This window comes from Moschus berezovskii, chromosome 22 (assembly GCF_049115385.1).
Source record: "Moschus berezovskii isolate FMDL1 chromosome 22, NW_MosBer_1.0, whole genome shotgun sequence".
Classification (NCBI taxonomy): domain Eukaryota; kingdom Metazoa; phylum Chordata; class Mammalia; order Artiodactyla; family Moschidae; genus Moschus; species Moschus berezovskii.
The window spans coordinates 11836217-11863066 of NC_142481.1; the positions used below are offsets into that span (position 1 = coordinate 11836217).

Here is a 26850-nt window from a genome sequence, read left to right on the forward strand (position 1 = left end):
CTTCCCCTCCCCCAACACCCCCCCAGCCTGGGCACAGACAGAGCCTGCAGGCTCCCAGCCCTTCACTGCCACCTCTGGCTGGTCTAGGTGCCTGGCTGGGACCACTGATCCGATCCATCCAGGAGCCTACGGTCTGGGCTGTCGAGGGAGGCCTGAACCAGCACGCTCTGGGCATCACTGACAGCCACATCCAGGGAGGTGCGGAGCATCCAGTAGATGGTGGCAAAGGACAGGCCACAGGAGGCCAGGGAGCCCAGGATGGGCACGTTGAGGAGCTTCTGGCTGAAGGCTGAGGCGTCCCTGGAGACCTGACCCAGCAGCTCTGCCACCAGCGCCTCTGTGACCTTGGTCTTTGGGCCCTGTAGCACCTCCAGGATCTTGTGCAAGGGCTGGCCCGTCTGCTCCGCCAGCCTGACCAGGGATGCCCTGTCCAGGCTGAAGCTGTGGCGGTAGCCCTCCAGGGCCCGGATGAGCATATACAGGTCACACGTCACCTCTGGCAGGCCTGGCACGGGCCTTGGGTTGGCCCCGCAGGCCACTGTGGCCACCAGCCAGATGTGCTGCCTCAGCGAGGCCGCCTTGCGCTCCAGAGTGGGCTTGGAGACGGGCAGGGCCACCAGGAACGCATGCCGCTTGTGACTCTCAAGGTCCCTCACCATCGACTCCTCCAGCAGGTGGAAGTCGTACTTGCCCAGCTCGAACATGGACAGCAGGAAGACCTTGGGGTCCCTGAGTCCCTGTGCTGCAGGAGACAAGGGCACCTTGGGTGAGTTTCCCCACTGAGCAGACCCAGGTGTCCTGACAGCTGCCCATGAGTGTGGGCGTGGGGGTGGCGGGGGAAGGGAGTGGGGGTGACAAGCTGTTTCTACGCAGCACCTGGCTTAAGAGCATCAGCCCTGGAGCCAGGCTGCTTGAGTTCAGATCCCAGCCTCCCTCCCTATTCCCTGTGTGGCCTCAGGCTAGTTACCACACCTCCTTCTCTGGGCTTCCATGTACTAATCTGTAAAACAAGAGGATGGGTGTACCTTCCTCCGAGGGATGTCACGCTGGTGAAATGAGCTGTGAACATGGTGCCTGGCCTCTGGTGAGCCCCCAAGAAATGTTAGCTGCCCCCCAGACCCCCACCCCAGAGGTGTGTCAGCATGGGCGTGGGTGCATAGCATTTGCACTGGCCAGTGGGACTTCCCAGCTGTCGATAGGGGTAAAGAACCCGCCTGCCAATGCGGGAGATTTAGTAAGAGACTGAGGGTTCCATCCCTGGGTTGGGAAGATCTCCTGGAGGAGGGCATGGCAACCCACGCCAGGACTCTTGCCTGGAGAAGCCCCATGGACAGAGGAGCCGGGCAAGCTACAGTCCATGGGGTCGCAAAGAACCGGACACAACTGAGCGACTTAGCACGCACACACCCTTTCTTTTTTTTAATGCAAGTGACTGGTCTCTGTCATCTGTGACTGAAATGGGAGCTGTAAGCAGCATTTCACAGACCGGGGCTGCACAACTTGGGTGGCCTTACCCCACCTTGGGCTTCAGTGGGAAGATGCAGGGGAAGCAGGGTAATCCCTCAAGAATCCAGCCCCCGCCAATCAATGTATAAATAAAAGAATTAAAAATAAGATAGACAGGAATTTCCAGGCAGTCCAGTGGTTAGGACTCAGCGCTTTCACTGCCAAGGGCCCGGGTTCAATCCCTGGTCGGGGAACTAAGATCCTGCAAGCCGCACTATGCGTCCAAAATAAATAAATAAATAACCCAGCCCCCCATAGCCTGCCCCTCACCCTCCAGCTGCTGCGCACAGTCGTCCCGGATCTGGTTGAGTACCCTCTCCTCCGAGAAGGAGCTGGGGCGGCGGCTGCGAGAGGCGGCGATGTCCACATCCAGCTTGGAGCGGACGCAGTAGAAGCGCTTGCCCCATCACAGGATCTCGGGAGCCAGGTCGGTGAGGTTGGCAGTGAAGCTCTGCGAGGTAATGATGAGGAAGAAGTCATACTGGAAGAGCTGCACCCGCTGGAAGTATTTGTCAGCCCAGAAGGCGGGGATGCCAACGCCCGGCAGGTCCCAGAAGACGACAATGGGGTAATTGGGATGTGGGTACGGTGTGGGGTCCACTGTCATTTCCACCACACCCGTGCAGGCCGAGTTGGGGTCCTCGTCCCCCAGCCCTTGGATAGCATTGATGAAGGTGGACTTGCCTGAGCCCATCCCCCCAGTGACACCGATGTCCAGCCGGACGTTCTCCAGAGAATGAAGCGTAGATTGTAACTTGGCGGTGACTGCTGGCAGGTCCCCCGCCTCAAAGGCCTCCTTCAGGGCCCTGGTGTCCTTTGAGAGCTCCAGGATCTTGCACTGGCTGAGGCATGATTGGAAGACCTCGCTGGCCATGGGCTGCTGGACCCCCAGTTCTCCGTCTTCAGGACTTGATGACCTTGGACAGGGAAGGGAAGGGAAGGGAGTGTTTTCACTCTGAGTTGCCCAATCTTCTCTACATCCCTCAGCTTGCCGGAGTATTTGTGGCATCACCAGTAATAGCGCTGAGGGTGTTACAAGATGCCAGGTCTGGTGCTAAGCGCTTTATTTTAGTTCACATTTACTCATCACCGCCAGCTTCTCCTGAAGTCTCCACAAATCCTCAAACCAACTGGAGAAGGAGTTTCCCTCCCTTCTTATCCACATTTGGCATTGAGAAAATAAGTGAGGCCCAACGTCCTCCAGCTAATGCGTGAGAAAACTGGGAATGGGACTAAGGTCTTCTGGCCCTAGAATTCAAAGTCTTAACTTTGAGGAAGGGGGCAGGGGTTTTACCATGCGCTCAGCACCAGGATTAAGAGCTGGGACCTTCATCACTGGTAGTCATAGCTCAGGTTTATTTGAGGTCTACTCGGGGCCAGCCATTGTTCTAACCACATGCATGATTTTGTCAAGTCCATATGATGGACGGGGCAGCCACGCTCATGTCCTGGGATTGTGTGACTGTGTCTGGTCCCAGCCATGACAGGGATTTGCAGGGGTGACACCAGCCAAGTCACAGCCCCTCCAGGGCTTTTATTTTCCCCTCTATGAAGGGTCGGGGGGGGGGTGCCAGTTTCCTCACCTGTGGAATGGAAAGATGACTCCTCAGAACCCTCCAAGCCCTACTGTTTTAGGAAGACTCAGGGTCTTACTGCTGACGAGTTTCAGGCAGAGGCCAGCTTGGGAAGGGCGTGGAGCATCCAGCTGCACTTGATCGTTATCTGTGGGTAGCCATGGAAGGGTTCTGAGCAGGGAAGGGAGAGGTCCACTGGGGACATTAGCAAGAGCCCTCCTGGGAATTCCTTGGCGATCCAGTGGTTAGGACACCACAGTTTCACTGCCAAGGGCCCAGGTTCGATCCCTGGTCGGGGAACTAAGATCCCACAAGTCTCGTGGTGAAGCCAGTAATTTTTTCCAAAGAGCCTTCTGTGACCTTATGGTGCAGGAGACTGGGGCCTAGGAGACAGGGGAGGGGTGGGGGCAGGACCTGGGTGGGCAGGGCCAAGAGCTGGAACAGGGGCTGGGGGTGGAGACGGGGAAGGGAGAGATAGAGGCAGAAGGGACAGGACAGAATGAGGCCACCAGTTGGAAGCACAGGACAGTGGTCACCCAGGCTGTCTCTCTTAACCTCAGGCCCATTGTATTGAGAGCATGGCCAACCTTTCCATCCCAGCCACTTGGGGCCAGTGAGTCCGAGGGTCCACAGGTATCAGGATGCGGGTTGTGCCTTTTGAGAATGGATTTGAAAGAGACCATCTTTCTCATGCATCTGAGAAATCCCTACCATGGGGATTTCCCCCTGGGGGTCTGGAATATCCCTACCATGATTCTTTGTACCCTCTTTGGTGCAGAAAGGTCCATGTGAACCCCAAATAGTCCTTGCAGAGCCAATGGGAGGCCTTCTGGGAAGACAGGAATCTTCTTGCAGAGTTCTTCAGCAAAGAAATTTTAACATCCCAGGTAAAAGTGGACCCTCTTAGTCCATTTCCCAGAGTCAGGGGTAATTTAAGGCCCCTAGATGGGGCTAGAGGAACTTCCTAGGTGGTGCAGTGGTAAAGAATCTGCCCGCTAATGCAGGAGACGCAGGAGATGTGGATTCGATCCCTGGGTCAGGAAGATTCCCCTGGAGTAGGAAATGGCAACCCGCTCCAGTATTCTTGTCTGGAAAATTCCATGAACAGAGCAGCCTGGCGGGCTGCAGTCCATGGGGTCACAAAGCATCATATATGACAGCACGCACGCACGTACACACATGGACAATGAGGCTAGAACCATCAGCAGGTCCTGGGAGCACTCAGGGAGTGTTAGTGAGGCCATCTCCACTGCACCAGAACCACCTGTGAATTCCTCCAATCCCACCCTCCCCTGGACCCTCGTCCCAGTCCACAGGTGCTCTTGGGGCAACCCCTGTCCTGTCCAAGTGCCTCAGTCTGGTGGTTCCTTTTTAAACATGCGTGACCCTCCACTCGGCACGTGAGTTTTGGTTTGAGCAGATAAGGGTGTCAGATTCACTTCTGCATCCAGCTGGAGAGCCCAGCACAGGGCGAGGGGCTGTGGCAAGCAGTTGAGGTCTCAGGGTCGCCTCACTGTGTTATACACCCTGTGTCTTTTGAAACCTCGTGCAGCTTCAGAAATCCCAACAGGCGCCCTGTCAGAACCACGGCCTTACAGCACCATCCCCAAAATTCGTGCCCAGCCATGCAGCCAGGCACACATAGACCTGGAACCCCAGTCTCAGCCAATCACTCACAATCTTAGACCCACCCAGAGCATCCAAATCACCAAGGCTTACCAAGATCCCTCCCAATCAGACACACCAGCAAGCTCATTCCCACATGCATCCACATGCAGACACACTGGGCATCTTTCTGAAATGAGGCTTGCTCCAGGGTGCCGGTGCCGTCCCCGCCTCCTGTCTCCGTGGATGCTCATAGAAGCGCCCGCCCACCCTCTCACCACCTCCACTCTCACTCTGTTTCCCCAGGTTCTGCGCAGAGGCCAGTCCAGTGGCCACCTGGCTGCCCCCTCCCTGCTCCCCACCCCCCCATCACTCACAGGCAGCAGGGCTGGCTCAGGATGTCCCATCTCCCTGGCATCTGTTTCACCCAGTTGGTTGCTAGGCACTATTGTGCCCAGCCCGGGTACCCATTGGCTGCCCCTCCTCCACCAGAGCAGGCCTCTGGAGTTCTCAGAAAGGGACACGAGACTGCAGGCCCCAGGGCCCATTCAGCTACCCACCTATGTTGGCAGTGGGCTCCTGGCTTGGCTCCAGGCCAGGCTGTCCTGTTGCCCCCAACGGCCCCCCTCCACCTCCCCGCCATGTCCAATTGGGGATCAGGGAGAGAGAGGCTGTGTTTTGTTTTTTTTTTAAAAGAGTCCTGCCCCACCTGCATCCACACCTTGAACGTCTGCCTCCCAAGATCAGTTCCTATTCCCCGGTTAGGGACTTGGCCTTGGGCCTCCCTCCACCTGCCTCGCTCAGCCCGTCCCACCCCGTCCCCACTCAGCAACTGCATCTCTCATTTTCACCACATTAGGCCTTTTTTGATTGTCTGGTGGGTGAGGCAGTGGGTAAGGGCTGCACTTTCATTTGTCTTCGGACAAGTCTCGCTTCTTCCAGCTGTCCAGGATGTACTTAAGGAGGAGGCCAAGCTTCCGGCGGGTCGAGAGGGGGGCTTCCTCCATGCTCCCCTCCCTGGACCCCCGGTTCTCCACACCATTGTCACCAGCCGCCTCCAGGCTGACACTGGGCTGAGTGTCCTCCTCCTTCTCCTCCAGGGCCTTGATGCGGACGCGCTGGGCATCCTCGGCCATCTCGTTTAGGCAGCCCTGGAGCATGGTGTAGACGGTGCCGAAGCTGATGCCCCCCGCCACCAGCGTCCCGAACACAGGGATACCCTTCTCAAAGGCCCGGGCCACCCTCATGGCACCGTCGGACGACTGGGAGTAGAGCCGCAGGACCGTCTCGGGGGAGACCTCGTTGGCCAGCGGGGAGCGGATGACGGAGCGCAGGTCCCCAGCCTGTTTGCCCACCTGCTCGGCCAGCTTGGCCAGGGAGTCGTCGTCCAGGCCGAAGCTGCGGTGGTAGCCGCGCAGCGAGCGGATAAGCAGCGCGTCGTCGTAGGCGGCCGCCAGCCCGGGCACGGGCAGGGCCTGGATGACGCCGGACACCAGGGCCGTCTTGAGCACCTGCTCCTGGAGCATGTCCTTCTTCTTCTGCAGGGCCTCCAGAGAGATGTCCGGCAGCGACAGCAAGCCGGCGTGGCGCCGGTGCGCGGGCAGATCGTGCTCCCAGGTGGACATGAGCAGCGGGAAGTCGTAGCGCGCGGGCGAGAGGTTGGACACGAGGAAGACGCGCGGGTCGTGGACGCCGACCCCTCGCAGCCGCTCGGCGCAGTGCTCGCGGATCTCGCGCAGGACCGCCGCCTCGCTGAAGCCCGAGGGCCGCTGCGTGCGCGTGGCCGCCAGGTCCTCGTCCACCTTCGCGCGCACGAAATAGAACTTCTTGCCCTGGCGCAGGATCTCGGAGGCCAGGCGGGTTTCCACCGCGCCGCAGCGGCGGGGCGAGACGAGCAGGAAGAAATCGTAGCGGCCGAAGTCCACCTGCTTCAGGTACTGGTCGGCCGAGCAGCCGGGAGAGCCGGCCCCGGGCAGGTCCCACAGGGTCACGTCTGGGAACTGCGGGTGCGGGTAGGGCGAGGGCTCTATTGTGGTGTCCACGACGCCGGTGAGGGCCGCGTCGGGGTCCTCGGCACCCAGGCCGCGAAGGGCGTTGATGAGGGACGACTTGCCGGCCCCCGATTCGCCTGTGACGCCCACCTCCAGCCGGATGCAGTCCGAGGGGGCCAGCAGCTCCCGGAGGCGGGAAGCGGCCTGGGGGAGGTCGCCCGCCTCGAAGGCGGTGCGCAGGGCCTCCAGCTCGTGCTTGGCCATGAGGATGGTGGTCTCCTCCTCCCCGGACACCGCTGGCAACTTCGAAGTAGCCATGGTGACTGGCGGGGCATAGGGTGCGGGGGGGTGGGGGAGAGTCACGGACGGACGCGTGGTCCTCAGTGTCTGCGGGGGAGAGAGCAGAAGGGAGCCAGTCAGGCCTCCTGGAACGTGGCGTGGGGCAGGGAGAGACACACCAGGGCTATAAAGGAAGTCTCTCTGGAGCCCCAGAGCCCTCTCCTTCTTAAAAAAACAAAAAACAAAAAAAAATCCCGGGATACCTTTTAGACAGGCGGTAAGGAGGGGGCTCCCGAGTCTGGTAGCCCCAGGTTCCCATCCCATCTCTGCCACTAGCCTGCTGAGTGACCTGGGGCAAAACGAAGCACACCTCTCTGAGCCTGTTTGATTCTTGCTTAATGAGTTTAATGACTGACCTGCCTCCCAGGGCACTGAGGAGTCTTCGGGGTAACCCTAGGAACTCCCACCATTTTATGGGCAGCTTGAGACCCATGCCGTCACATGGAGCCCCACGTTAAAAGACCCAGCTCTCCTGGGACTTCCCTCGTGGTCCAGTGGTTAAGAATACACCTTGCAATGCAGGGGACAGGGTTCGATCCCTGGTTGGGAAACTAAGATCCCACATGCTGCTGGGCAACTAAGCCTGCGTGCCACCACTAGAGAGCCCAGTTGACCCAAGACAGCTAGATAAATAAATCAAATTTTAAAAATAAATAAAAAACAAAACAAAACTCAGCTCTTGCCTTAATGCTCTTTTGACATTGACTAAAATTCTAAACATTCAAAGCAAGGCTGCTGCATTTTCATTTTGGACTGGGCCCTGCAATCTGCGTATGTAGCCAGGCCTGCAGTGGAAGGGGCTTTAGCTCAGCTCCTGGGCCCAGGCAAAGGGAGCAGTGGATCTCCCTCTGCTGCCTCTGCGGTGACTAGAAGCAGCAAGAAGTGATGGCCAAGGGGACCCAGACCCTGGAGCCACACTGCCTGGGATTCCGTCCGGGCGGGCCCTGCCACACACCAGCTGAGAGATTTGGGGCAAGTTCCTGACTGCTGCCTCACTTTCCTCATCTTACAGATCAAAGCGATCTGCAATCCTTATAGCAGACCACCTCCTAGAGCTTTTGAGAATGAAATGAGTTCATCCAGAAAAAGCACTTAAAATAGTGCCCGACCCAGTATCTGTCCAGCAGAACCCATTGTGAATTTTACCGCAGAGGCGAAGTACATTTAGTATGGCATTGAGCTGTAATATAGTTTTACCTTGATGTGCATTTAAAATTCCAGCTACACCTAGATAGACGTAAAATGATAATTAAAATGCTGTAGTCAACTTATCTAATGAAATCAGCACCCAGCCACTATTTTGTTGACTATGCGAAAGTTTCAGTTTATGTTAATTTTGAGGGTCTGATAGAAAATTTCATGTGTATTACAGTGGTATTCATATGCTATATCTCTAAACTGTATTTTCAAAAGCTTAAGGCCCAAATATAAACTTCTCTGGAAAAAAAAATAATAGTGCCCAACCCAGAGCAGGTGGTCTGCATTATCAGCATCATCGTTATCATCATTATTAATATTCCTGGCTGTGTGACATCCCTGCCCTCTCTGAGCCTCTGCTCTAGCACCTGCTTGGTGGAAGATAACCTTGCCCACGTTGCAGGGCTTCTGTGACCATCATGAGCCCCATCACCTGTCTGTCCCTAGGTCACCTTTGAAGACATTCTTGGGTTCAGCCAGGCATCTCCTTAAACACCCAGCCCTACAGGGCTGGCTCGGCCAAGTCCCCTCCCACCTTCAGGAGCCTGTCATGGTGGTCTCTCCTGAGATCCTTCCTTCTCACCTGGGAGCTTCCCTGGACTAAAGACTCTTCAGAGAACCCTGGGAGAGACGCTCAGGTCAGGGATCAGTGTCCCCATCAGATGGAGATGGATTGAGGTTCAGACTAGGCATGAGATGTCCCCGCTCAGAGGCACAGCCAGGGCTCAAACCTAGGTCCTTTTGAAGAGCTGCTCTCCCTTCAATCACGTGTCTTTATCTCCCCTCTCTCCCCTCAGCTGCGCCTGGCCCCATCCTCACCCAACCTTCCCCAGGAAGACGGTCCTTATCCCATTGTTCCCGCCAGGCCTGATGGCCCATCCCAGGTTGGGGCATTTCACCCTGGGGCTCTACCCAGTCCCTCCTGCGTCCCAACCCCTAACCCATCTCAGAGCGTGGCCTGGGTAGAGGAGAAGGGGAATCCTTGGACAGGTCTCAGTGCAAGGGGCAGATGGGCCAGTGGCCACTGGGGTGCCGAGCGGCTGAGGAAGCTGGGCCTAGGATTGGACAGGGGAGCCGCCCTCACCGGGACTTACCTGCCCTGCAGGCTCTCCCTCTCCCCTTCACTATCCCCGCTGCTGGGGCCTCCTCTCCTGTTAGTACAGGATCAGGGCCTGTTGCTAGGACCCATTATAGCAGCAAGCCACAGCTTATTGGTCAGCCAGCCCCGGTGCAATAATGTGAGGGTGATGTCAGGGGGCGGGGTCCCAGCCGCCCCCAGCTGCTCGTTGGACCCCCACTGGGTCACCCTGGGGCCCTTAGCCCCCCCTCCACCCCAACAGGGACCCAGAGAGAGCTGACACCAAGACTTGTTCAAAGCCCGCCGGTTGTCTCCATCACCCCCAGCACAAAATCCCAGTTCTGGCATCTGAGAATCTGGCCCTGCTCACCACCCCACCCTCTATTTCTCCTTCATCCCAGGACTCAGTTTCCCAAACAAGTCATTCACTCTCCCTCCTTTGCACTGTCTTCCCATTCACCCGCCTCACCAAGGGTGGTGTAGGCTCTGTGGGTGGTGGTTAAGCTCAGCCAGCTCTGGCTGAGTTGGGAGGAAGTGCTGGGGAGAGCCCCGTGTGATTTGGCCTGGTCCTGACCGAGTCTGGTGGTCCATGGGGCAGTGGGGCAGCACCCACACCCCAATTCAGTATCTGGTTTCCAGGCTCCCTGACTGGCCTTCCTAGCATTTTAACATCCTCTGATGCTGGGAAAGATTGAAGGCAAAAGGAGAAGAGGGCGGCAGTGGATGAGATGGCTAGATAGCATCACTGACTCAATGGACATGAACTTGAGCAAACTCCCGGAAAGAGTGAAGGACAGGGAAGCCTGGAGTGCTGCAGTTCACGGGGTCTCAAAGAATCGGACATGACTGAGCGGCTGAACAACATTAACAACAGTGTACCCTCAGCCCATCCTTCAAATCCCAGCTCAGGTGCCGACTTCATAACACTTTCCTCCTTTCTCCTGTCTCCCTCCCCTGCTTCCTCACAACCATTTAAAATGGCAATGAGGGGGCTTCCCTGGTTGTCCAGGGGTTAAGACTCCACAGTCCCAGTGCAGAGGTCATGGGTTCGATTCCTGGTCGGGGAAGTAAGATCCTACATGCTTCATGGCAAGGCCGAAAAATAAAAATAAATTAAAAAAAAAATAAAATGGCATCTTTTAGTGTGACAAAGAGGGAGATGGAAGCAGGGAGAGACGTGAGTGAGAAAAGAAAGTTGAGGAGGGTGGTGGGAGGGAGGCTCAAGAAGGGGAGGGTGTATGTACACTTATAGTTGATTCACGTTCTTGTACAGCGGAAACTAACACAACATTGTAAAGCAATCATGCTCCAATTTAAAATAAAATTTTAAAAAGAGAAAGAATTGGGATGGAAAAGAGACTCCTTAAGGAGGAAACGGAGAGTCAGGCAGGAATTCAGGGATGAAAGACTGAGCCAGAAAACCACCAGAGATACTCTCAGAGGCACAAGTTACAGACAGAACAAAAAGATGCAGAGCCCCAGGGACGGGACGCAAGGCGCGGACCCAGATGCACACGGAGGGAGCTGAAGGTCTAGAGACCAGGACACAGGAACCCCAGGCTCCTGGGGATATCTCTGGCTCTTCTCAATTGCAGCCCTCGTCTCTGCACCTTCCAAGCCTCCCTTCCAGTCTCGGGGAACCTTTTATGACAGTCTCCACCCTGGCTCTCCTCCCAGCCCCCTTTCTGCCCAGGCCGTGTGTCCCACCCTCACTCCCATTTCCTGGGATGGAGCCAGAAGCCCCCACTACCCAGAGGCCCCTGCTTCCAAGGTGGCACTAGGGGTAAAGAACCCACCTGCCAATGCAGGAGACAGATGCAGGTTCTATCCCTGAGTCAGGAAGATCCCCTGGAGGAGGACATGGCAACCCACTCTAGTATTCTTGCCTGGGAAATCCCATGGACAGAGGAGCCTGGCGGGCTACAGTCCATGGGGTTGCAAAGAGTCGGACATGACTGAGCAACTTAGCACGCACACAGCCAGAGGCCCTGGCTACTCAAAGGGTTTTGCTGACAATCTGAAGCTCAGTTCTGGAAAGAACCCTCCAAAAGAAGAGCTGAGGAAGAGATGGAGGCCCGGAAAGGAAAAAGAGGGGACTTCTCCCCTCAAAACAAGAAGAAAGGGAAGAGACTAGTTGAAGACCACATCAAGAATGGGAACAGGGTAGTCTGCTGACTACACTGAGTTCTTAAACCTCAGGCGAAAGAGAAATGCAGGTCAGCACACGAACCCATCCACATCCTCACTGACCGACTCAAACACAGAGACCAAGAGTTGAAAAAAGACTCTCAGACATTCCCAGACAGCAGACACACGGACTAAGATTTCTCCCCGCAAATCCAGACCCAGAGCCTGGCCCAAGAGGGAAAGGAAAGACACAGAGCCTCAAGTACAGAGTCATTACAGACAAGTCCAAAGCAGGCAGACTTACAACAGCCTCGCAAGCCACACACACGCAGACGCGCACAGACTAGCAGACCAGAGGAGACGCGGTCACCCTTGCAGACAGCATATTCAGACGGCAGCCCCTGAAACCCTCCACGTCCATTCATTCTGCTCCAGCTCCTAAGCTGTGTGAGCAGCCACGAGCCAGGGACCCCGAAGTAGATACATCAGGCTCTGCCCTTGGGAGCTCCCAGTTAGAGGAAAGGAGGGAGATGGTCACAGCCAAGGGTAACCCTGGACCAAGACAAGGATGCAGAACGCCTGCCCAAATGCGTCTAATGCAGGCTGGCACCCTGCCAGGAGCGCTTCTCCCAGCTCCCGAGAGTGCCAGCCCGTGGGAGGCTGCGTTCATGCCTGTCCGCCAAACCTCCTCTTCTGTCTTCATTCATCAAACACTCAGCACCTCTCCAAGGCCCTGTCCTGGGCTAGATGTTAGGAACACAGCAAAGACCAACACCCGCCCCCGGCTCTGTTCCCGCCGGACTGATTCATAGTGCAGTTAGAGTGTTAGTTGCTCAGTTGTGTCTGACTCTTTGTGATCCCATGGGCTGTAGCCAGTCAGGCTCCTCTGTCCATGGAGTTCTCCATGCAAGAATACTGGAGTGGGTTGCCCTTTCTTCCTCCAGGGGAACTTCCCAACCCAGGGATTGAACCCAGGTCTCCTGTATTGCCAGCGGATTCTGTACCATCTGAGCCACCAGGGAAGCCAGTGATGTGGGGGAGTCAGATCCATCCCCAGGCAATGATGACCCGGAGTGGGCCAGACTTGGATGGGGAGGGTGGCCCAGAGGACTGTGGGAGAACCAAGGGACCACCTGAACTAGCTCAGGGGTCAAGGAGGGCTTCCTGGAGGAACAGGCGCCTGAGCTGATAACTGAAGGATGAATAGGAGTGAGCCAGATGGTCTGCTAGGAAGTTGCATCCCAGCCCTAAAGAACCTCGGCAAAGACCCCGAGTTGAGAGAATGCTCTCATTTGTCTTGTAACTGACTCAGTTGTGTGGTCATCCCACAAACATTTGTGTAGACCTCACCAGTCCCTGTGCTGGTCCCAAGATGTGACTCACACATCCCTGCTCCTACAGACCTCCCAGGCTGGTGGGGGCGCTATCGTGCTCACATGCTAAAGCCAAATGCTCACTTATGGGACGTTTATGTTACACCAGGTGTGCATGGACTTCCCTGGTGGCTCAGTGGTAAAAACAATCTGGCTGCCAATGCAGGAGACGCAAATTCAATCCTAGGGTCAGGAAGATCCCCCGGAGAAGGAAATGGCAACCCACTCCAGTATTCTTGCTGGGAAATCCCATGGACAGAGGAGCCTGGTGGGCTACAGTCCATGGGGTTGCAGAGAGTCAGACACGACTTAGCGACTAAACAACAACAAGGTGTGTGTGAAGCCTGTCAGGTGGAGTAACTCATTTAGTCCATACTAAAATTCTGTTCTCCCACCTGTCGTCCCAAGATAGACACAACACCCAGGAGCTGAGGCTGGAATAGAGAGTAAATGGAGACAAACGCACCAATTCATCCTCTCCTTCTGTGGGTTCCCCAGCTCGTCCAATCTAAGGTGCCATGGTTGTCAGATGCACTGTTTTCTATCCCATTAACAAAATTTTTAAAGTGCTACCAATAAAATTATGATGTATTTCCCTATCACTTAAAATGTTTAGGAAATTCCCTGGCGATCCAGTGGTTAAGACATGGCACTTCCACTGGAGGGGGTATGGGTTTCATCCCTATTGGGAAACTTAGATCCCGAATATCACATGAGGCGGCCAAAAATCAGAAAATAAAACTAAATGCAAGAGCTCTTGGTAGAGTTACTTAGAAAATATAGGTTTGTATCTTACACTATCCATGTGTGCATCTAACTAGGAAAATACAAGAGAAATAAGTTAGCTGAGCTGAGCCTAAAATCACAGACTCTGACTCTGTGGAGTCACTTCTGCTGCAAGCAGTGGATGTCCACACTTTCTCACACAACACATCTTCCGTCCTCCATGCCAACAGGCACAGCCATGGGGCTATTAAAAGCAACTCGATTATGGATAAAGAAGATGTGGTACGTATATACAATGGAATACTACTCAGCCATATAAAAGAATAAAATTGTGCCATTGGCAGCAACGTGGATGCAACTGATGATTATCATACTAAGTGAAGTAAGTCAAAAAGAGAAAGACATGTTATCACTTCTGTGTGGAATCCAAAATATGCCACAGCCACAACTAAACTGAGCCCACGTACCCTAGAACCTGTGCTCTGCAATAAGAGAAGCCACCTCAAGGAGAAGCCTTGCAACTGGAGAGTAGCCCCCACTCTCCACAACTAGAGAAAGCCCACGTGCAACAGTGAAGATGCAGTGAACCTGTTAGTCGCTCAGTCGTGTCTGATTCTTTGTAACCCCGTGAACTGTAGCCCTCCAGTCTCCTCCATCCATGGAATTCTCCAGGCAAGAATACTGGAGTGGGTTGCCATTCCTTTCTCCAGGGGATCTTCCTGACCCAGAGATCGAACCGGGTCTCCTGAATTGCAGGTGGATTCTTTGCCATCTGAGCCACCAGGGAAGCCCAGTGAAGACTCAGCACAGCCATAAATAAATAAATGAAAAAAATTTTAAAGTAGTAAAATATGACACAAATGAGCTTGTTTATGAAACAGAAACCTACTCACGGACATAGAGAAGACTAGTGGTTGCCCAGAGGGGCAGATGGGAGAGGGATGGAGCAGCAGTCTGGAATCAGCAGATATAAGTTATTGCATGTGGAATGGATAAGCAACAAAGTCCTGCTGGGTAGCACAGGTAACTATATTCAATATCCTGTGATACCTCATACTAGAATATTTTCAAAAAAATGTGTGTGTGTGTGAGTCACTCAGTCATGTCCAACTCTTTGCAACCCCAAGGACTGTAGCCTGCCAGGCTCCTCTGTCCATGGAATTCTCCAGGCAAGAATACTGGAGTGGGTTGCCATTCCTTCCCCAGGGAATCTTCCCAACCCAGGGATCAAAGCCAGGTCTCCTGTATTGCAGGCAGATTCTTTACCACTGAGCCACCAAAGACGAATACGTATGTGTAAACTGACTCACTTTGCCATATAGCAGAAATTAACACAGCCTTGTAAATCAATTATACTTCAGTAAGAAAATAAATTTTTTAAAGTGCTCTACCGCTAAAATAATGATCGCCGTCGGGGGGAAGAGTCTTCGTGTCCACACCCAGTCAGTGACAGCCGCGTCACAGTGACTGCCTGGCTGTAAGCTGTCATCCTCTATGACTCTTCCTGATCTCAGAATTACTAAAATGCAGGGTGGGTGCGGGGGATGAAGGGTGCGTCTTAGAATCGATGAAGGTGCTTCCTGAGTGTTTGCTCTGCGTCTGCTAGTCCGGGAACTCAGCGATGACGCAGACGGTACTTCCTGCAGGGAGGAAGTTTGTGCAATAGATGATGATTGTGGGCCAAGGCTATTGGCGGATGGGTCTCTGTTGGGGAGCACGAGCTCTAGGGTGCTCGGGCTTCAGTGGTTGCAGCACCCAGGGTCAGTAGTTGCAGCTCCCAGGCTCTAGAGCACAGGTTCAGTAACTGTGGCACACGGCCTCAGTTGCTCCGAGGTCATGTGGGATCTTCTCGAATCAGGGATCGAACCCATGTCTCCAGGCGGATTCTTTACCACTGAGCTACCAGGGAAGCCCCCACCTTCTCTCCATTTGCCATCATCCTGGGGAAGCCTGAAGCTCGCCCCCAAGGATTCATTCATTCATTCAGATAGGTACTGTCTGCCTTCTGGACTTAGACAGAGTTCTGGGCACTGACACACAGGTGAACAAGCCACAGATGACCTTTGCACTCATAGAGCTTATATTTTTGGAAAGATACAGATAATAAACAAAAGCAAGATAGTGTCCAATAGCAATAAGGAAAGAGAAGAACAAGGCAGCAAGCGTAAGGGATGGATTGAGGGGTTGGTGGATCGCCTGCAACTCTGACCGCTGGCCGTCTCTCCATCTCCTTAGACACGCGCCACTCTTCCCCACGAGAGGGGGAGTCTTTGTCCGATCCAGAATCTGAGCTGACCTTATGACTTGCTTCGATCAACAGAATGTCTGTATAGGATTGTCTGAGTTTGGGAAATGAAAACAGGAAGAGATGTCTGAGATTGTTAACATGAGATTCCTGGGATGAGCTTCCCTGGGGAGAGTCTCTGGGGAGAAAAGAGAAAATGCAAAGGGAAAAGGCTTGGTTCAGAAAACTCAAAGCATGGACATAGGTAGTGAAATTGCCACCATCGTGTTTGGGGCAGAATTTATCTCAGGCGAGGAGAGAGGAAAGGCAAGCAGCCAGGGAAAGGGCCGCAGGAGCTTTCAGCTGTTTTATTAATGCTTTCTACCTTTTAGCTGAGCTGTGAGAAACACTACCCATTTCTTTATTTGTTTTTGTAGGTTGATTTTGTTTTGTGTTTATTTTTTTAGTTATTTAAAAAATTTTGTTTGCTTATGTAAGCTTTAAATAATTAATAGTAAAAATTTTACCTTCAATCATGGACCCACATGTGTGCCCTTACAGAAAAGTGGAAATTAAAAGACTTGACAATAAAAAGACCTGAACAATAAAATTCAAGCTTCTGCCCAGGTCAGCCCCACTGCCCCCCGCAAAGTACCTTTCTCTTCCTGCAGACTCCAGGGCTGCTGCTGCTGCTGCTGCTACTAAGTCGCCTCAGTCGTGTCTGACTCTGTGCAACCCCATAGACGGCAGCCCACCAGGCTCCCCCGTCCCTGGGATTCTCCAGGCAAGAACACTGGAGTGGGTTGCCATTTCCTTCTCCAATGCATGAAAGGGAAAAGTGAAAGTGAAGTCGCTCAGTCGTGTCCGACTCTTAGTGACCCCATGGACTGCAGTACACCAGACTCCTCCGCCCATGGGATTTTCCCATGAGTACTGGAGTGGGGTGCCATTGCCTTCTCCGGACTCCAGGTTTAGGGTCATTCAGTAACTGTTTCCTTCTATGAGCAGTTCCTGACCACCTGCCATGGGCTCCAGCTCAACCCAGGTGGATCATATCCTGGCCTCATCCCTGGGGGCCTCTGATCTCACAGAAACACTTCCTTCCTTCCTCATCCCCTCCCTGCCACCCCAGGTCACTGCACACCCACACCTCAGGGCAGGCATCCTCCAGACAGGCCATGTTGGGGAGCAGAAAGAAAGGGACTTTATTTTTAGAGAAGCTTTTTAAGGCAGCTTTGACTCTGTTGAGCCTCTCAATTTTATCTTTATTTTTACTGCATTAATACCTGGTATGTATTAGTTGCTTTCTTTTCTTTATGATTATTCTGTTTATTTTGCTAACTTCTTAAACTGGCTGTATACTTGTATACTCATTGCTTTTCCTTTTTATGTAAAGTCTACTACATTTAAGGCCCCAGTGGATAATGTTTTCCATATCCCGTAGGTTTTAAGACTTTGTATGTTTGTTATCTTTCTGTAATGATGTTGTTTTTAAATGCCATGTACTCAGTGAGTGATATAAACACGTTGTAAATTTCAGTTTTCTAATAAAAAAATCTGAAAAAACAATAGTGTGTGTTGTTGTTGTGGTTCAGTCGCTCAGTCATGTCCGACTGTTAGTGACCCCATGGGCTGCAGCACACCCGGCCTCTCTGTCCCTCACTACCTCCTGGAGTTTGCCCAAGTTTACGTCCACTGAGTCAGTGATGCTATCCAATCACCAATAAACAGTGTGTTTAAAGATGTATCTGTTTTATTTAATGTTTTGGCTGTGCTGGGTCTTCGCTGCTTTGTGCCCACTTTCTCTAGTTGCAGCAAGCAGGTGTGGCGTGCACAGCACACTCCTCATGTGGTGTGTGGGCTTCTCGTTGCCATGGCTCCAGTAGCTGTGACGCATGGGCTCAGTTGCTCTGAGACATGTGCGATCTTCCCAGACCAGGTACGGAATCCGTGTCCCCTGCACTGGCGGGTGGATTCTGAACCACTAGACCACCAGGGAAGCCCAAGAAAGGGATTTTTAGAGCCAAACCCGTAACTTGGCTGTGTTGTTCTTCCTCCCAAGTAATAATCGTAAATGTTCTTGGTTACTTACAAGAAACTCTTTCCACATAGGCCTGGCGTGCTGTGATTCATGGGGTTGCGGAGAGTCGGACACGACTGAGCGACTGAACTGAACTGATCAACTCTTGAGTAGGAAGCATGATCACCCCATTTCACCAATGGAAACACTGAGGTCTAAGTGCTCGCCCAGTGTGACGAAACCAGTAACTGGCTCAGCTGGACCCCCAGCCTAGACAGACTGGTGTCAGAGTCCATACTCTTAACTACTGCGCTGGACTCTCTCTGCGATTGCGTCTCCTGACTGCAAGTGGAACTTGCAGTTGACATGATTTTTCTATGAAGACTTTAGAAGAATGTCACTACCCCAGGGGTGAAGCGAGATAGATAACTGCAGGTGAAGGACATTCCGGAGCCTTTTGCTAATGGGCAGGGATGGGGGCAGGTCATGCTGGGCTCTCATCGGGCTTTATTTTAGTTAACCCTCCCTCCCAGGAAGGATGGGTAACCCAAAGGGACTTTCCTGGCAGTCCAGTGGTTAGGACTTTGCCTTCCTGTGCCAGTACTTTACAATGTTATGTTGTTTTCCATTGCACAGCAGTCATTCAGCTGTGTGTAAACATACAATCCCCTCCTCTTGAGCCTCCCTCCCACCCCGCTAGGTCATCACAGAGCACTGAGCTGGGCTCCCTGGGCTATACGAGCTTCCCACTAGCTAGCTGTTTTTCACATGATAGTATATATATGTCAATCCTCCTCCCCCAATTCATTCCACCCTCCCCTTTCCCTCTAGGTCCACATGTCCATTCTCTCTCCACCTGCATCTCTATTCCTGCCTGCAAATAGGTTCGTCTCTCCCACTTTTCTAGATTCCACATATAGGATATTTGTTTTCCTCTTTCTGAATTGCTTCACCAGATCAGAGTTTTGGATGACAAATCCAGCACGGGCCCCTTAGCACGATGGCCTGGGAGAAATGGATGATAGCATTATCTTTCCAGACCCGTGACAGAGTAAAGGAAAGAAAAGCAAGTAGAAAGGAAGTGTTTTATGTTTAGCTCAAGTACAAAGTCTTTATCTGGCATCTTGGGAGGAAGCAGTCCATCGCAGTGTCAGCTACATCTCTTCCCAGTCAATTTGATTCGGAGGTCTCTAGCATTTTCACAGGATCAGATGCCAGGCAGGGCCATTTCTGCTGTGAAATGTGTGTCCAAGTTTCCCATGCCTGAAGTTTGGCTGCCGTCCAGGTAATGAGGAAGACCTGGTGTAGTCCCTTCCAAGGAGATCCAAGGGCAGTGGATCCTTTGTTCCTACCGACTGAAACATTAGTTGGGGGGTTAATAGCCAGATATCTGTGGAAACTAGCAGAAGTCAGGGGCTTCCCAGGTGGCACAGTGGTAAAGAGCCCCCCTGCCAGTGCAGGAGGTGCAAGAGATGAGGCTTTGATCCCCGGGTTTTGAAGATGCCCGGGAGGAGGGCATGGCACCCCACTCCAGTATTCCTGCCTGGAGAATCCCATAGACAGAAGAGCTTAGTGGGCCACAGTGCATGGGGTTGCAAAGATGCTGAGCACACACACATGTACAAACGCAGAAGAATTTCCAAGATCCAGTTCAGTTTACAGGTATACAATAAAACCTCAGAGACTGTTGGCAAGATTAGAATATATACAAAGGTGCGAGCACAATTTCTCTCTCCACAGTTGCCCTCATTTTTATCAAAGATACACAGGGAATCACCTGGCATTCCAGTGGTTAGGACTAAGCGCTTTCACTGCTGGGGCCCCGGGTTCAATTCCTGGTTGGGGAACTAAGATCTCACAAGCCACACACATACACACAAACAAACAAGACCGAAAAACCCACACACAGTCAAATTTATTTGCATGAAATATTGCCCGATTGTTGACATAAATACAGTAAGCGCAGTGATTGACCATATATTAAAAAGCTCTTTTTAACACGGCTTTGTTGGAAATTTGTATAGGGAGTCTCAGATTAAATGCTTAAAAAGAACTCTCAAGGCCAGGAAGTCATACCAAAGTTAAAGTCACTCCTTAAAGCTGTCTGGTCATATTTAAGCCAACGCATATCTCTCTTGACTACAATATTCCAGTCAACATCTTGGTAATACAGCCAGTGTTTCTAATTGTCTTGTTACCAGGAGAATAGTTTTTTTGGGAGGAGGAAGTGGGTTGCTGCATGGTATGTGGGATTTTAGTTTCCCAACAAAGGATCAAACTCATGCCTTCTGCAGTGGAAGCACAGAGTCTTAACCGCTGGGCCACCAAGGAAGTGCCAGGGAGGACAGACTTTTATTGAACTTATGTGAATAGCTAACTATATTGCCACAAGAATAATGTGCAAGGATTTCCAATTTTTGGAGAGATCGGGTAGAAAGGGAAAGGTAATGTTTCATTTTTGTTTACAAAGGTATACTTTGCCAAGTTGCTATAAGTCATGATAGTGTAACACAAAAATGTATATGTTAGTCTCTAAGGTGTATCTGACTTTGTGACCCTCACGGACTATAGCGTGCCAGGCTCCTTCCTCTCCATGGGATTTTTCCAGGCAAAAATATTGGAATGGGTTGCCAAGCCCTCCTCCAGAGGATCTTCCTGACCTAGGGATCGAACCCACATCTCCTGATTCTCCTGCCTTGGCAGGTGGGTTCTTTACCACTCACACCACCTGGGAAGCCCAGCCGAAGACAAAAGGTTTCCTTAAACTTGGAAAAACAAACACTAAGAAACAGTATGGTTTCAAATGAAAGGTGATTTAAAAATTAGAACCCTCCCAGTTCATTCGATCCTATGTGATTAATACTTGTTCTTCTTGAATCCAGTTTTTCCATTAGCTCTGGAAATTCTTACCTAGTTCACTTTGATAATCTTCAAGTTATCAGAAACCTGAACTTGTGAAAACCCCTTTCCTTGAATCTCTTTGAATATGAAGTACTTCCACAGGAATGCTTTTGTGAAAGCATCAAAATAAAAGAATAACTGTCTATAAATGACAAAAGGCTTAAAAATGGCAATGGCTAGATATCTGATGAGAGTTTAGAACAATGCAATTGACAAGAAAATGCCGTTGTTTCTGTGACACGCATTTTAAGACAGGAATTAGAATTACAACTGAAAACATTATGCCAGAATATATCAGAATGTTAGGATTTTATACAGTTTCTAGAACACATATTAATAATATTCACCCATGCAATATAACTTAAGAACATTTATTATCACTTACTTGACATTGCTTCTCATGTCATTTAACATACCAAAGAAGCCTAGTTAATTTAAAATTCTGTTTTCCATAAAGAGAACAAATTTTTTGCAATGTCCTAGAGGCCCTCTGGAAATCCCCAAAGTTACTTTAGGTCAAAAAGACTTTCTTTTGAATTTGGTTTGGGGGAAGTTTGGCAAAAATATCAAAAGATTTTGGATACTTGACTGAATTGGATGACAGACTATCATGAAATTATAATTATCTACCTTACCAAAGTGACAAAAAGATTTCTAAGGTAAATGTAGAAGGTTTCATAGCTCTGAGAAAAACTTAGCTCTTTAAATATTGAGGAGTCTCTGTTTTCCTTAAGTAATCATAGATCCGATTAAGATGACATGAGGTCCAGGAAATAATTTTAATAAAACACAGAATCTTTGCTTTCTAGGCATATTACTTAAAAAGTAAAGGAAATTGATTCACATTTTTGAACAGCAGAAACCAACACAACATTGTAAAGCAATTATCCTCCAATTAAAAAAATTTTTAACAAAAGGGAAACCTTTGACAAGGCCCTCTCAGAAGCAGACCCATACTCCAAGAAGCTGTCATTTTAGCAGATGAAAGAAAGTTAAGTTCCAATTTTACACATAAGTACACTATTGATATGAAAACTTATTTTTAAAAAAACTTATAACAAATTTTTTTCAATCTTATCCAGCTTGATCACACTATAAGATTTCTTTCCCAGATGCCTTTTCCACAAATCTTCAGATTCCTGTGTTTATTTTCATTTCTTTCCCTTTCCAAAATAACCAGCTTTATTTTAAGACAAAATCACTTTCATTTCCCTCAACAAAAATGCATCTCCATACCTCGTACGCTTTCTAATTTTATTTAATTTTTGGCTGCATTGAGTCTTCATTGCTGTACACGGGCTTTCTCTAGTTGTGGAGAACGGGAGCTGCTCTCTAGCTGTGGTGCTCAGGCTTCTCATTGAAGTGGCTTCTCTTGTTGCAGAGCACAGGCTCTAGGGTGCTGTCGTGGTTCACAGGACTGGTTGCTCCTCAGCATGTGGGATCTTCCCAGACCGGGGATGGAACCCGTGTCCCCTGCATTGGTAGGTGGATTCTTAACCACTGGGCCACTAACAAACCCATATCTTACTTTTCTTGCATACTGAGTTATTTCCCTTATCATTTCCAGTAACTTTAATTGCATATATTAATTAGAATTCTTAACCCTTAGAAGGGCTTCCCTTGTGGCTCAGCTGGTAAAGAATCCACCTGCAATGCGTGAGACCTGGATTTGATCCCTGGGTTTGGAAGATCCCCTGGAGAAGGGAAAGGCTACCCACTCCAGTATTCTGGTCTGGAGAATTCCATGGACTGTATAGTCCATGGGGTCACAAAGAGTTGGACATGACTGAGTGACTTTCAAAAAACCCTTAGGAACCTCAACTTTTAGTGACTATAAAAAAGTAAAGAATTATGAACTTTCTTTTCTGATTAGCATTCTGTGACTTGGCAAATTTAGATATACTTTTTGTAACTTCCAGAGACATACTTTCTCATGGAACATTTTTTCAGTGTGGCATCAAACATATTTACCAATAAGCCCAAATGTCTAAAGGAAGCCCAAAATTATAAACCTATATTTAGTGTTTCAGTGTTTTATCATATTTGGAAATGATCTGGATATTCAATGATTTTGGCTTAATTCATTATTTAACTGAACTTAGAAAAAACTAAGGTTTCCAGTTTACCAAAAAATATGGGGAAACTATTTGTAAAATTCCCCTTAAATTTTGTTATTCTATTTACATCTATTTAATTTTGGAGGAGGGAATGGCAACCCACTCCAGTATTCTTGCCTGGGAAATCCCATGGACAGAGAATCCTGGAGGGCTACAGTCCATGGGGTGGCAAGAGAGTTGGATATGACCTAGTGACCAAACAGCAACAACAACTATTTAGATTATTTGTGAAAATTTCTTCAAACCAATTTACTTTTCTTACTGACAAATTTTGTCGCCTGAACTTATTTGACTAATAAACTCAAGTAGAATAAAAGTTGTATGTTTGCATTACACTCCATGTTTATAATTCCAAGACATGTCTATTTGAATCGAACCAACAGACAAAGTAGTTCTAATACTGAATATTTTCCCATATCACATGAACGTGAAGAGCATTCTGGTGATATTCTACTGCATTTCCTAAAGTGTTATGAATACTTAATTTATGCAAGCACTTTGTTTTCTTTAAGCCAATTCAATAGAATTCTTTTACACGTTAATTTTTGTAATACCATCCAAAGGTAAAAAATAACACACATCTATAACATATTTATTGACACACATAAGCAAAGACAGATACAGAGACCTTCATAGTTTCATTTTAAAATTTCTCCCATGAATCAGGTTCAATAATACAAAACACACTAGTTATAAAAGGACAGTTGGAACAAGTTCAGTTTATCTTCCCAGATGGCTATAGCTCTCTTCCATCACCCAGGTATATTTTAGCTTAAAAGAAAGGGCCTTAAAGAAAATTTGTATCAGGGATTTCCCAGGTGGCACGGTGGATAAGAATCCACCTGCCAATGCAGGGGACGTGGGTTTGATCTCTGGTACGGAAAGATTCCACATGCCACAGGGCAGCTAAGCCTATGTACCACAACCACTGATGCCCCAGTGCTCTGGAGCCTGTGCCCCGCAGCAAGAGAAGCCACCACAATGAGAAGCCCAAGCACTGCAACTAGAGAAAGCCCATGCAGCAATAAAGACTGAGCACAGCCAAAAATAAACCAATTAATAATAAGGATAACAAAAGAATCTGCTTTCACTGCAGAAGGTGTGGGTTCAATCCCTGGTTAGGGAACTAAAATCCCACGTGTGTGTGTGCTTAGTACCTCAGTCGTGTCTGACTCTTTGTGACCCCGTGGACTGTAGCCCACCAGGCTCCTCTGTCCATGGGATTTCCCAGGCAAGAATATTGGAGTGGGTTGCCATTTCCTTCTCCAGGGGATTCTTCAGGAATCCAACTGGGGTCTCCTGCATTGCAGGCAGATTCCCACGTGTTCTTTGGCAAAATAAAAAGAAAGGAAAGAAAGACAGTGGTTATCTCTGGGAGAGGAAGAGGTCGGGATCTGGAAAGGAAGAGATGATGTGAAATTTTATATTCTTCCCTCAACTGGTCACTACAGATGGAGATGCGGGAGAGCTGATTTGGATAAGAATTTTCACCTTTTGTTGGCTCCTGCCAGATTTTTTAAGGATCCTGTTTACAGGTTCTATGTGGGATTTAAAGTGGATAGTGTAGCTCCAATATTTACTGGAATTTGGCAAGGTTTTCTTATGAATTTTTAATTTTTGTTTCCCCTTAGCTGTTTAAGGGTATAATGTAGTGTTTACCAGGAAATCCCAGAGTCTTGTCAACTCTAGGAGAAACTACGTGTCAAGACAGGAAGTGGCAGCTGGCTAGCCGGAGAAAAGGGGAAATTCAGGGAGAGGGTTAGAATGAGGAAGAGTGGGTTATGAAGGAGACGGGCTAGGAGACAGGGAAAGAAGAAATGAGTGCAGTGGGCTGAAGCGGGCGAAGAGCCTTCTGATGACTTTTTATATTCTTTCAATCATTTATTTGCCTCTGTCAATTTAGAGATTGTTGTCATTCAAGCACTAAGTCATGTCCAACTCTTTGCGACCCCATGGACTATAGCCCGCCAGATTCCTCTATCCATGGGATTTCCTAGGCAAGAATACTGGAGTGGGTTGCCATTTCCTTCTCCAGGGGATCTTCCCAACCCAGGGATCGAACCCAGGTCTCCTGTGTTGGCAGGAGGATTCTTTATCACTGAGCCACCTGGGAAGCCTTTGAATCTTGATTAGGCAAAATCAATCAAGATAATCCATCACCTTGCCACAGATTGGCCAATGGGACAGAGTCTGCTTGGGGTTTCTGACGAGACAGAGATGGGAGGCCCCCTCCTCCAGCTCTGGATGTGGTTGTACGAGGGCATGATGATGGCGCTCTGGCCACCATTGTGCAAACACCAACATGCTGAGGGCAGCAAGGTAGGTTCTCAGTGACTTCTGGGAACTGCTGAATTAATGACCCCTGGGAATCTCCATCTCCATTCTTTCCGTTATGCTCTATCATAATTCGCTCAGTCGTGTCCGACTCTCAGCTACCCCACGGACTGCAGCCCACCAGGCTCCTCCGTCCATGAGATTTTCCAGGCAAGAGTACTGGAGTGGGGTGCCATTGCCTTCTCCGTTAGCAGCAGTAGCAGGGTATCTCCATCTCCATTCTTTCTGTTATGCTGTATTATATTCGGTATTCCTTACTGCTCTTGAGAATCCCTTGGACAGCAAGGAGATCAAAGCAGTCTATCCCAAAGGAAATCAACCCTGAATACTCATTGGAAGGACTGATGCGGAAGCTGAAGCTCCAATACTTTGGCTACCTGATGTGAAGAGCCAACTCATTGGAAAAGCACCCAGATGCTGGGAAAGACTGAGGGCAGGAGAAGAAGGGGGTGACAGAGGATGAGATGGTTGGATGGCATCACAGATTCAATGGACATGAACTTGGGCAAACTCTGGGAGATAGTGAGGGACAGGGGGGCCTGGAGTGCTGCAGTCCATGGGGTCGCAGAGTCAGACACAACTTGGCAACTGAACCACAACTGACCCTACTCCAGCGCCTTTGTGTTTGCATTCCTTCTACCTGGAATGCCTCCCACTTGCTCTCCAGACCTCTGCATGGCCCTCTCTGTCAGCCCATTTCAGGTGTTTATTCAGATGACAGTCCAAATCCTCCCTGCATAAACGTGCACCCCAGAACTTCCCTGGTGGTTCAGTGGCTAAGACTCCGAGCTCCCAATGCAGGGGGCCTGGGTTCCCTAGTCGGGGAACTAGATCCCGAATACTGCAACTGTGAGTTAATATGCCGCAATGAAAAGAACCTGTGTGCTCCAAAGAAGACTGAAGTCCTGTGCGCCGCCACTAAGACCCTGCATGGCCAAATAAACAATAAATATAAAATATAAATGCAATTTTTTAGAAAGTACACCCTTTTGGCAGCATCCCCACTTCTCTTCCCAAACTGTGTTCTCCAGAGTACTCATTACGATCTGGAATATCATGAAGTGAAGTGTTAGTCACTTGGTCTTTGCAACCCCACAGACTGTAGACCACCAGGATCCTCTGTCCATGGGATTTTCAGGCAAGAATCCTGGAGTGGGTTGAGATCTTCTTCTCCAGGGGATCTTCCCGACCCAGGGATCGAACCCGGGTCTCCTGTCTTGCAGGTGGATTCTTTACCATCTGAGCCACCAGGGAAACCCAAATGAGAGGTTTATTATCTTCCTCTCCCATAAAAACATAAATTTCCTGAGAGCAGGAGATTTTGTTTACTTAGCGTCCCCCGTGTCTAGAACTATGCTTGATGTACAGTATTATGATCAATGCATTTTTGTTAAATGAATCATTTCAGTTCTTCTCGCTGGACTTTCTATTACTTTCAGCTGCGAGCAAATGTTCCTAGAATTCTGCCTCCAGTAAGCGCCTCGATTTTATTATACTTCTCTGCTCCGTCCTTTGTATCCAAATCTTGCTCTAAAATGATGCTCACTCCACATTAAGCATTTGATCTCATGCTCACCCTGGCTCCCAGACCTTGCCATCTGAATCCCCAGGATATAGAGACCGCATCGGGGGCCCCACTTGAGGCTGCAATGTCAGCAAAAGGAGATCCAAATCACTGGGCATTGTGCAATGCGATTCATTCAGCTTTGGTGACAGTTAGGATCAAACCAGTCAGTCC

General features: G+C 50.1%; 1 protein-coding gene and 1 pseudogene across 1 annotated transcript; both read right to left on the reverse strand.

Annotated features, from left to right (window-relative positions):
* On the reverse strand, nucleotides 1–2380 carry LOC148774338 (interferon-inducible GTPase 5-like; annotated as a pseudogene).
* A 3213-nt stretch (nucleotides 2381–5593) lies between these two features.
* IRGC (immunity related GTPase cinema) lies at nucleotides 5594–6994 on the reverse strand. Its single transcript, XM_055411990.2, has one exon. It carries the CDS (start codon nucleotides 6992–6994, stop codon nucleotides 5594–5596), a length of 1401 nt encoding a protein of 466 aa, XP_055267965.2.
* Nucleotides 6995–26850: the final 19856 nt, after the last annotated feature.